Source organism: Drosophila gunungcola (genome assembly GCF_025200985.1).
Source record: "Drosophila gunungcola strain Sukarami chromosome 2R unlocalized genomic scaffold, Dgunungcola_SK_2 000027F, whole genome shotgun sequence".
NCBI classification, from domain to species: Eukaryota; Metazoa; Arthropoda; class Insecta; order Diptera; family Drosophilidae; genus Drosophila; species Drosophila gunungcola.
The window spans coordinates 314,274-326,204 of NW_026453175.1; the positions used below are offsets into that span (position 1 = coordinate 314,274).

Sequence of the window (11,931 nt, forward strand, 5' to 3'; positions counted from 1 at the left end):
CCTCCCAGCGATCGAAGGCGGAGAAAGGAGAAAGGAAGGAGGGGAGGAGGGAGTCTGGAAGTGCTCGATTTGAGTTATGTGGCAAACACTTTGCGGCACCCGCCACTCGAGTGGCGTCGCAGACAACAAAGCCAAGTCACTGTGTCTATATGCATGCGAGAGCTACTCCTAGGCTCCCTACTTCATTCGCCCCCAATCCCCGTTCGATTCTGATGCCCAATTTTATTGATGCCATAAAAACGGCTGCGCCAATTTCTATGTACTGAGCGCTTCTTACAAGCGACTTGCTGGCTAAGTGCCACACCCCCGCCCCTGGAGTGCGCCCCCGGCCACGCCCACATCCGCTGCTTTGCGGCGCCCGAAAAGTTTTGAAAAGCTGGCTCGACTTACGCCTTTCTCCTTGGGGCCGCTCGACCGTCATGGTTAATTTCATTTAAACCGTCATAAGCAGAAAGTACAACAAGAATTTATTTACTCTTTTTGCTTATGCTTTCTTTGTTTTTTTTTTTTTTTGGTGGCGCATAACCCAACAAAATGGAGAAAATTATTAATTGCCCAGGCGAGAGGAAACAGATTAAGATGGGGGGAAAAGCGGCAAAGAATGCCACATTTTTTAATATCCCGTTTATGGGCTGCTTTTTAAGTGGAGAAATGGGCTGCGCCAGATGACATTAGGCAAAATTATGAACATGGCAAATTAGCTGATGCGTTTAATTGGGCGTTAGGATTTTCCGCTGCCACAAGCTAGCTTTTCCACTGAATCAGGATTTACCCAAAGTGGCGGCTTTAAAGAGTAATGAATTACGTTTTTACTAGCTGTGAGACTGCAAGTTCGCCGACTTTGGTAAACACACACACAAGACCCCGTTAACACACTCTGATATTTACAAGTACTTAAGATTCTTAATGCTTTTACGATCTGAAAGTAGATTTAGTTTTATATTTGGGGCTGCCCAATAATTTTTCTAAACTAACTTCGTTACTTTTCCTACTTTTGTATTTTGTTCCCTTTTTTTCTTATTACAAACACAATGAAATCTTCTGTTTATTTTATTTTCCTTTTTTCCGTATCTTTGTTTTTTGTATTTGATTTTTGTAGGAGCCTCTTACAATATATTGATGAGGAGCTGAAGCTAAGGTAATTACACCAACCAATGTATTCCCTTAGACTCGAGCCTCGGCTCTCGGTGTGACCACTACCTCAATCAACCCCCCCTCTCACATAGACTAAGCTGACCCCCACTAACCCTATCATAACTCATGCATAACACTCATCAACACCACCATTTTTACACAAAAAGATGAAACATCGGTCTGAAAATGAATACAAAGGGATTCGATATTGATCATTACTTTATTAAGCTACAAACTCAAACTCTAAAATGGCTGAGCTCAAATTAATAATAAGAATCATTGATGAAACTGAATTTAAAATTGCACAGTTTCTTCTTTAATCAATTAAGTTAATATAGCTGTTGCTAACGAAAAAATGTTAAGAATTTTTTTTACGCAACTCTGAAAACTGAAAACTATTTCTAAACTTCTAAATCTTCTAGATTTTAAATACTTTTGGTAAAATTGTACAACACCTGACGTTCCTTTCTGTATGCAAACTCTTCATTTGACTTTGATTTAGAGTTAAGTTCATCTCGTCAAGAAAGTTATTGGTGCCTTTTTACCATCTCCTTATCAAGGATAAGGATCAATAATGAAACTGAATATTGAATATTTATATAGTTGTTGCTTACGAACTTTCGATAGTTTAAAAGTTTGTTAAATAGTGTAAGAAAAAGCAAGCAACTCTTAAAGTCTTAAACTAGAAGAGGTCTAATAGTGAGAAACTTCTAAATCTTCTAGACTTAAATTATTTTTTGTAAAGTTGTTCAATACCTGACTTTTCTTTCTGTAAGCAAACTCTTCATTTGACTTTGGTTTAGCGTTAAGTTCAACTCGTCAGGGAAAGAAAGTTTTTGTTGCCTTTTTGCCATCTCCTCACAGGCACACACATTTGCAAATGAGTGTGTGCTTTATCCTGGAATCCTGGCAGCCGTCAGATAGCAAACCACACCCACACACGCGCAAACCTTCACCGCCAGAGCTGCTGCATCATTATCATTATGAACCAGGAGCAGCAGCAGCTCATCTTGTGGCCACCTTGGTTTATTACCGGCCATCTGCCCACTCCGTTGCCAAAAAAAAAAAAAACAGCTACATTTTCATTAAGATTTTTTCCTTACTGCGTTCATTTAAACCATATTAAGTTAAGGCTGCTGTTTCTCTTCCATCTTATAAGTTAGTTCTTCTTGTCCATCGCGCGTTCTTTGTTTGCCCAACTTCTTCTTTTTGAGGGGCCTTTGTTTTGTCGGTTATTGTCTGGGCGAGGCTTTGTTCGGTTTTGCCTCTTTTTCCGCCTAAACTTTTGCCTTTGTCTATCGATGGAAGACCATGGCAAAAGGCGAGGAATTGAGAAACAGAGCGAGCAAATAGAGAATAACGAAAGAACGCACGTTGAGCATACGCACCGTGGGACGCCCGAAATGACCTCTTTGATGGCTCAATTATTTGGCCGGACGAAAACCAGAAAAGCAGTTCTCAACTAATTTATACAGTACAATTGGTTTATATTTTGGGCAGAATTTATACATCGATGGGTCCCCATGAAATGCGCTCGATTTGTCCTGCCTTTGGACCCTTTTTCTCGTGTTTATTGTTTATTTATTTGATGTGTGTGCAAATGGCCGTCACATTGCTTTTATTGTTATTATTATTATTGGCCAGGCTCTAGTGCAAACAAGTAATACCACACGTAGCCATTGTCCAGTGTTGATTTGTCCATCTCGGGGCCAGAAAACTCCTAAAATATGCAGCATTATTGGCCATCGCAGTGATTGAGGAGATTCGGCGGGGAGTCTGAAGGAGCCTAAGCTGTTCTTGCCCTCTGGGCGGATGATTGAACAACACGATGAAAAACAAATTGCAATTATGCTAGCATCAACTGAAAATTCAGAAAACTAATGCGGCAAATGGGAATTGGGATTCCTTTGGTCAGCTCCCTTCTCCAGCAGCTGTTGAGATTTTCCAGCAAATTCTGTTTGTTTTTGCTTGATTCCGTCTTATTTTGCTTGGGCCAATTTGTTAGCATTTTGTTTTTAGAATTAATTTTCCAAGCTTTTTTTTTTTTGCTGACTTTTTTCTACATTTTTTGCTGCTGTTTTGTTTATTGTTTCTGTTTTTATTCTCCCGCTCTTTCTGTGTCTGTGCATTCATGTGCGAGGCAATCTTCTATTCAAGAATTTCCCATTTTCATTGGCGCGTGTGTGTGTGTGTGCGTATGAATGTGTGACTGTTTGAATGTGTTTTGTGTGTCTTTGAGCATTTGTATTTTGCAACTCATGCATAATTTATGGCTTCATATTAGTTTATTTATTTATTTACCTGGCGTCCCATAAGAAAAGCAACTACCAGCCAACTAGGAAATCAGTAAGTGGGCTTATCCGGGGATCGGCCAATAATTTCATTAAAAGCATAATCCGCTTAACACCCCTTTGCCACCCTGCGGTTGCCCGATGGAGTTTATCAGTTCGATTGCATGTTCCACAAACACTCACACAATTAAGAGACCTCCACTGCATGCCAGACAGGCTGAGCCGGGGGTCCTGAGCTCCTGCCTCCTCCGCCACACGAAACTCGAACTCAGCCACCAACAGCAACAAAAAACAGAACCAGTCACCCAACCAACCAGTCACGCCCTCACCCAGCCCTAAAATCGAAAACTATATAGCCATATAGACCTTAGCCTACCGATCGAAGAAGGAAGCTCAACATCTCGGCTCTCTTTTCTCTCTCTCTCTCTCTCTCTCTCGCCCCTCTTCTCTCGATCTCTTGACTCCCTCCGCTTGTCTGAAACGCTCCGCAGAGCGACCTTGCCACTGACCAGCGACACCAAAGACCCACTCGCCACCGAGTGCAGCTGCTCCTCCCACAACGGAGGAGCCGCCGGAGTAGGAGTAGGAGGAGGAGGAGCAGGCGGGGTTGCCGCGAACGGCAGCAGCAGCAGCGGCGGCGGCGCAGGCGGAGCAGTCGGCACCACCCATCATCAGCACCACCAGCACCACCAGCATCACCACCATCCGAATCATCCGAATCACCTGCATCAGCATCAGCAACATCCATTGCCGCAGCAGCAACAGCAGCAGGCGCAACAGCAGCAGCAGGCGCATCAGCAGCAGCAGCAGGCGGCACAGCAGCCACACCAGCCACATCATCACCACCATCCAATGACCTCGTCCATGTCGAGCGGTTCGGTGACCGCCGCCAATGCCAACTGCATCAGCGCGTCCGCCTCGCTGGCCTCCATGCCGGGCCTTAGTGCCTATTTGGGCATGGGTCCCCATGTGGGTGGCCACATGGGCTTGGGCCTGGGCCTGGGATTGGGCATGGGCCTCGGCCTGTCCAATCTGCGCACCACCAGCATCGATGCCGACGACGACGACGATGAGCTGGTGGCTGCCGATGTGGCCATGAACAATGCTGCTGCCGCCGTTCCTGGGAACGGACCTGGTGCCGGCAATGGCTCCGGCTCCGGTTCCGGGTCCGGTTGCTCCGCCTCTGCGGCGCACTATCTGCGGTACAGCAGCAACTACCGCTCGGCCGCCGCGGCTCAGGCATCGCAGGCGGCCCATCCGAACGCCAATGCGAACTCAAACTCAAACTCGAACAACGGCCATGGCCACGCGCCGATCTCATCCAGCATCTCGTCCTCTGCGTCATCAGCTTCGTTTTATAATCGCCTCCTACTCCTCGATAATTCCAGCGGCGATGCAGTCGTCGGCGGCAACGGAGGCGGCAGCAGCAGCAACCACAGCATCAGCGGCGGAGTAGCAGGTGGCACCAATGGCCTCCTGGACAAGCACGATTCGGAGGCCACTCCCCAGGCTGGCCAGCAGTCTGTCGGCGATGGCTTCGCGCATTCCCACAGCCCGGCGGACGAACTCGGTATTCGGCGCGACAGGATCGAAGGAGAACGATGGACCCTCGTCGAGCAACTCCTCGCATCTCTACCAGAACCTGCTGAGGAGCAGCTCGGGAGAGGCGCCTGCGGGTTCCAATGCGGCGGGCAACAACTGTGATTACCGGCACGAGAGCAATCAGGTGAGAAAATCGAGATTGAGAAACTAATAGGGTTATCACGGCTTTTTTGAAGGCGTCCAAAAGTATGCAATACAAAAAGAAAGTCAAGCATTTATAAATAGATAGAGGATTTAAAACATTTTGTGGCATACTTTTATACACCTCTATAATTAATTTCGAAACCGAATCTTACTAATCTTATTAAACCGCAGAATGGTCTGGAAGACTCGCCTCGTCGCCATAGCTCCATGGATCAGCTTATTGGGTTGATCAACGACATGGGCAAATCTTCGAGGACGCGCAGCCTCAGCGACGGCGGCACTCAGGACGACGACGAAGGTGGGTGCATGTAAAATACCCCAAAGAAACCCAAAAAAATTATATTCTTCTAATGGTATTACAGCGGAGAAGGAGGCGCAACCGGACCTGCTGAACAACACCCCACCGGTGCCACCGAAGCGCTCCCACAAGCGTCGCCACACGCCCCCTCGGCCCATTTCCAACGGACTGCCGCCCACTCCCAAGGTGCACATGGGCGCCTGCTTCTCGAAGATCTTCAACGGCTGCCCCTTGCGGGTGCACTGCACCGCCTCGTGGATCCACCCGGAGACGCGGGACCAGCATCTGCTGATCGGGGCCGAGGAGGGAATCTACAACCTCAACATGAACGAACTGCACGACGCGGCCATCGATCAGGTGTTCCCGCGCCGCACCACCTGGCTGTATGTCATCAAGGATGTGCTCATGAGTCTGTCAGGTGGGTACCTCCTATTAATCTTCATCTTAAAAAAAAAAATGTTTAGTCGAATTCCCCGACTATTACATACCATTCTCAGCTAACAAATTTGTAAACTAAATATTCCCCCACAAAACAAAAGGAGTTAAGGTGGCCCCATCTGTCTACTGAATAGCAGAGCGTCGGCAGAGAACCTAATAACTTCAAAAATAAAAGCTCGATTTCAAACTTACGCTGCGTAAGAAATACTTTAATCTGCATTTCAAGTCCCAGAAATCTAGTTTTTATAATTTACGAGACTTCGACGTTCATACCGACGGACGGACAGACGGGCATGGCTAGATCGACTCGGCCCATCAGATATTAAAATATTTGAAATATAAATTCTGATTTAAGGACGAGCTTACTAGGGTTTTGAAACTAGTCCTAAAGATGTAGTAAAAATATATTTGAAATCTAAAAAGTGCGTTGGACAGACGACTTTTGGGCATCTTTTAATGTGATTTATAAACGCTAGTGACTTCTGTGGCCCACTCCCCATTTTCAATGTGTAAGCTATTATTTTTTTGCCGTTTCGGTAAAAGTTTGCTTCACAAAGCATCATAGCCCTTCATTGGAAAGAAAATGTGTATACTGGTCAAAATAATTGTGCCATCATGACTAGAATAATCAGAGATACATCTAGCTCAGCCATTTAAAAATGGCTTTGACAATGTGCAACCTATGTAACAAATTGTTTTTATGTAACTATTTCTTATTCAAATTATATATATATATCGTCTCTAATTTTGCATGCGTTTAGTATGGCGTGACCTTTTAAGTTGATATAGTTTAATTCTTTATCGTGAAATTTTTGACAGGCAAATCCTGCCAGCTCTATAGGCACGACCTGGTGGCCCTGCACTCCAAGCAGACGGTGCGCTTCTCGCTGCACATGAACAAGATCCCGGAGCGATTGGTGCCGCGCAAGTTCGCTCTGACCACCAAGGTGCCGGACACGAAGTGCTGCACGCAGTGCTGTGTGACGCGGAACCCGTACAACGGATACAAATACCTGTGTGGGGCGACGCCCAGCGGCATTTTCCTGATGCAGTGGTACGATCCACTGAACAAGTTTATGCTGCTGAAGCAGTGCGAGTGGCCAGCCATCAGCATTCAAGGCGGAGGTCATGGCTGCGTCCAGAACGGCCACACGCCCGTGTTCGAGATGATTATCACGCCGGAGCTGGAGTACCCGATAGTTTGTACGGGTGTGCGCAAGGCCATGAACGGCTGCCTCAAGCTGGAGCTGATCAACATGAACAGTGAGTGCTGGCAGCATGGAGATACCGAAGACCTTACCTTAACGGACTTCCTTCTTTGCAGGTGCCAGCTGGTTCCACTCGGAGGACCTGGAGTATGACGCCATGGCCACGATGGTGCCGCGACGCGACCTGCTGAAGGTGGTGCGTGTGCACCAGGTGGAGAAGGACGCCATCCTGGTCTGCCACGGCAATCTGATACAGGTGGTCACGCTGCAGGGCAACCCCAAGCAGCACAAGAAGATGGTATCGCAGCTCAACTTTGACTTCAACGTGGACAGTATTGGTAGGCGATGGCGATGCATTTAAAAAAGTTTACCTTCTCATCGAGTGAATCGCTTTCAGTATGTTTACCGGACAGCGTTTTGGCATTCCATAAGCACGGCATGCAGGGGAAGTCGTTGCGCAACGGCGAGGTGACGCAGGAGATTAAGGACATGAGTCGCACTTACAGGCTGCTGGGCAGCGATAAGTAAGAAACACTTTTTATGTATCCTTAGAATCTTGAGAAACCGAACACCAAACCTAAATTTAGCACTTGTGAATGATAATAAATGTCTGGTTGCATATAAATGCCAGGACTAGGTTTTGAAAATAAAAAAGTAGTAAGAAAATTGTTAGATATAAACTTATACTTCTTTATCTGTCATTATCTTGCATAAAGTCAGTCAAACCACAAAGAAAAAAGCAATGCGAAAAGTATAATGTAAATTTATTTGGCGAAGACTGAACAACAATCAGAAATCTAAATAAATACTAACTTAATTTTCCAGATTTCTTTTACAGTTCCTCTAACAATATCGATTAATTTATATTTAAATTAATTAGCTCTGTAAATTTATCTTAGCCAGCAAGTATTAGAGTAATAAATAGCAAGTTCGCTTATTAAAATGTTAGATATAAACTTTTACTGCTTTATTTTTCCTTATCTCACATAAAAACAGTCAAACCACATAGAAAAATTAAATCCGTAAGTAAATGTAAATATATTTAGCGAAGACTGATCAACAATCAGAAATCTTAATATATTCTAGCTTAACTTTCAGATTTCGATTATAGTTTCTCTTAAAATCTCGACTAATTTATATTTATTTTAATTAGTTTTGTAAATTTATTTTAGCCGGCAAGCATTAGAGTAATATAAAACTAACTTATCTTGTTACTTTAGCCAAAAGTGTTTAGTGAAAATCTCAAGGTTACGATCACAGTTTGCTTTGGAAAACTCCATTAATTAATATTTATTCTTTTTTCTAGGGTTGTGGCATTGGAGAGCCAGCTGCTGAGGACCGGCTCTTTGGGCAGCGAGGAGGGACACGATCTGTACATTCTGGCTGGACACGAGGCCAGCTACTAAGCCACTGGGCGCCCGCATAATTCACTGTTATATTTTAAATATAATCCGGTACACCACACACACGTTTTAAGGGCCGCGCCGCCGTCGTCGTCAACTATTAACTGTAATTTAATTACTCGTAGGCTAAGCAGTAAATTACTGATCATAGAGGACTAGAGAGAGACAGTTGCATGTCGAGCGTTCGATAGCTTAGATTAGCGCAATTTTACCGCACCTAGAAGAGGCAGCCTTCGAACAAGAGATTCACACTACCAAGCACACTGATGCACTGATGGGGTACTCCTCGGCCCGATTTGCTATCTTTCGATCTGTTGATCACTCGATATATATTAGACGTCTGCGTCTGCCCGATTCCGTTGTAGCTATATTTTTGTATTACAAAGAAATGCTTTAATTTATACAACCAACTTTAATGACCTAAGGTAATCGCTACGGATAGTTATGTTAGAGATTTGTGTACACGCTTCACAAAGCCAATAGATACGTTTCCAAATAGTCAGTCGGCAGGAGAATCCAATTAAACATTAACTAATACACGCAATTATCCACACGATTCGAGAACCACTAAGGCAATTAGAACTAATAAATACTTCTTAGACTATAGCAATTGTAAATCGCAATGTTTTTAGCTGGTTAAACTGCTTTCGATTGGCTCAAAACCGCAACGGAAATTTAAGGATGAGAGAATGAGGGGAGCGATCTAGGATGAAACGGTTTGTTGGGAAACAAAATTAGCTAGTAAGACTTTTCTAACCTAGTAACACGAATTAACAAAAATAAATTCAATTTAAAGGTCTGTATCTGTATGTTAAACAAATAAACTGATTGTCATAGTTACGGTTTTAGGCTAAGCTAAGCGATGAAAGCAGACATCTTTCCGAGCAGCACTTTTCGTCGATTGAGTTGTAAAAATATTCTACTAGAACTTAAGTTATTTAGTTCATACGACAAAGCAAAAAACCGAAAATTACAAACTAATACAGAGAGAAAAAAAAAACAGATAAACCCACAAAATTGTTGAACTCTAGTTTAGTGCAAGAATAAAAAATATGTGAATGAAATGCTGTCTTATCTTAAGTTTATTTGGAAAGGTTTTATTAACTATGTAAGTTTTAACTGGACCAAAATTTCAAAAAAAATGAATTTTCTTCATTGGGGCGAATAAATTATACTTGACATTTTACTAATCTAACAACCAAGTTTTTAAGAAAATTATAGTGGGAAAATCAAAGGTTGCGAAAAGCGAGCATTTCTTAGACGTGAAAATCGAATCCTGTTTTTTCGGGATCTCTCTCATTAGACAGTAAGTTAAGTAAGGTATGTTATGATGTTTATTATTCCCTTATAATTCCTATTTATTTATTCGCCAATCATTTGGTATTTATTGAATGTATATATGTATTTACTTGTGCGTATACAGTGTTGAGGTGTACCTTGTATATGCTTGGTTATACAGTAAGGTACTATCCAATATCAAAAAATCAAAAATTTAACTGCAACTTTCAGAGAAACCTTTTCACCTTAAGATGATTATTTATAAAAAGAAATGTTTCAAAAAATGTGTTTTACTCTTTACCTTTTTGCACTTTTACCTTACCTGAATGGTTAAAAAAGTCTTTTACCTTAGTTCTTATTTTCGCCTATACCTTGTATCTTACCTATATCCAAAAAAAACTAGTACCTTTCCTAGCACTGCGGCTATATATCCCTATTCTGTAATGATTTATTGATTTATCAGAAGTATTTTATATTTTTAGCAACGGAGAATTTAACTTATCGTTTTTCTTGATTTCCCATCCTACGAAAGTAAGATTTAATTTCTGATGTTATTTTAATTTATAATTAAATTAAATAATTTTATAATCTACGTATATTTTAACAAGCACACATATACAGGAAATATTTTTCAAATTTTTCGCATTTTATGAAAGACGCGTTAGGCATTGCTCAAAAATGCGTTCGAGTCGATTTTAAAAATGCGTTAACACATTTGCTGAATGCTTCACGTGTTTCTCGATTTGTTTACAATTTTGCTCACAAAATGAAGCCATTTGAAGTGCCGCCCTGGGAGGCAGGAGCCGAGATTATTGAATTTAAGCCTGTGAATCCGTCAGGAAATGGTGTTGCTGCCGCCAAGAAGCCAAAGAAAAAGAAACCCAGGAAGAAGAAGGCAGCGGCATCGGGAGAAACTCCCCAAGTGAGCAAGGCACCTGGAAAATTCAGTTACCGGCAGGGCGGAGGACCTCTGGCCCCGCCCCTCGATTCCTCGGATGATGATGACGATGTGGAGGACGGAATCCGGGCCATGCACAAGGTGAAAACCGGAAGAATCGAGAAACAGCGACCGCCAGCGCAGGCCACAAAAGGTGGCAAGAAGGAGCTGAAGCTGAAGCCGGAACTGGCGCAGGCGGCAGTGGAGGCCATGGAGGCCATGGAGGCCACTGGCTCCTCCGCTCCGGCTGCCAACTCACTGGCCAGTAAGCTGCAATCGGAGCTCCTGGGCGGACGATTCCGGTATATCAACGAGCAGCTCTATTCAGTTACCAGCAAGAAGGCAGAGGCACTTTTCCGCAAGGATAGCTCCGCCTTCGAGGCCTACCACGCTGGCTATCGACAGCAGGTGGAGAAGTGGCCCACCAACCCGCTGAACCGCATCATCAAGACCATCAAGAAGGTGCCCAAGACCGCCATAATTGGAGATTTTGGTTGTGGAGAAGGGAAACTGGCCCAATCCGTGCCCAACAAGGTGTACTCCATGGACTTGGTGGCGGCCCGTGGTGACATCATAGCCTGCAACATAACGGACACCCCTCTGCAAGCTCAATCCCTGGACGTGGCCGTTTATTGCCTCTCTCTAATGGGAACCGATCTGAACGAGTTCTTCCTGGAGGCCAATCGGCTGCTCAAGCTGCACGGCAGCGTCTACATAGCCGAGATCCAGTCGCGATTCGAGGATGTGCGGGAGTTCGTGCGCTGCTTGAGCGCCTGTGGTTTCGACCTGATCAAGAAAGATGTGGCTGTCAACTATTTTTACTTCTTCCAGTTCAAGAAGATGCGCCATGTGCCCAAGAACACCAAGCTAAAGCCTTTCTCTCTAAAGCCTTGCTTGTATCGCAAACGTTGAGGCTGCAGATACTGTCTTGTTTCCAATAGTCAAAACTATGTAAATGCTGGAAATCGAAGTTACCCATTCTTGACTCTTACAAACTCTCTTCAGTTGTTCAGTTGGAAACTTCATTGTTGTTTCCACAACTGTATAAACTTTGAATTTCGACGATGTGAATAGTTTTGGAGCCTGGGACGGAAGCTCTGCTTATAAGTAGTTACTTTTATACATTAACTTAATGTAGGAACCTTTGCCACCGCAATAAATTCTGAAATCAAAGCCAATTTGCGTATGTTTGTGAATA

At 43.8% G+C, this 11,931-nt stretch overlaps 3 protein-coding genes across 3 annotated transcripts in view; 2 read left to right on the forward strand and 1 right to left on the reverse strand.

Moving 5' to 3' along the window:
- LOC128256756 (mitogen-activated protein kinase kinase kinase kinase 5) overlaps window positions 1-9,342 on the forward strand; it is a 53,817-nt gene extending 44,475 nt beyond the window's left edge. Inside the window, 9 exon segments of the mRNA XM_052987313.1 lie at window positions 1,100-1,138; window positions 3,917-4,985; window positions 4,987-5,151; window positions 5,343-5,469; window positions 5,534-5,887; window positions 6,727-7,170; window positions 7,232-7,453; window positions 7,513-7,639; window positions 8,422-9,342. Coding sequence (XP_052843273.1) covers window positions 1,100-1,138; window positions 3,917-4,985; window positions 4,987-5,151; window positions 5,343-5,469; window positions 5,534-5,887; window positions 6,727-7,170; window positions 7,232-7,453; window positions 7,513-7,639; window positions 8,422-8,521 — 2,647 coding nt within the window. The 3' untranslated portion in view covers window positions 8,522-9,342.
- Window positions 1-11,931, reverse strand: part of LOC128256765 (zinc finger protein 33A) — a 181,192-nt gene that overhangs the window by 107,836 nt on the left and 61,425 nt on the right. The gene's annotated exons all lie outside the window — the stretch shown is intronic.
- LOC128256768 (ribosomal RNA-processing protein 8) lies at window positions 10,494-11,906 on the forward strand. The gene has a single exon (XM_052987374.1). The coding sequence runs from the start codon at window positions 10,563-10,565 to the stop codon at window positions 11,643-11,645; it is 1,083 nt and encodes a 360-aa protein (XP_052843334.1). The 5' UTR covers window positions 10,494-10,562; the 3' UTR covers window positions 11,646-11,906.

What these genes read in the sequence shown, in the direction of transcription:
- LOC128256768 (XM_052987374.1), top strand. Translation starts at nt 10,563, where the DNA reads ATGAAGCCATTTGAAGTGCCGCCCTGGGAGGCAGGAGCCGAGATTATT.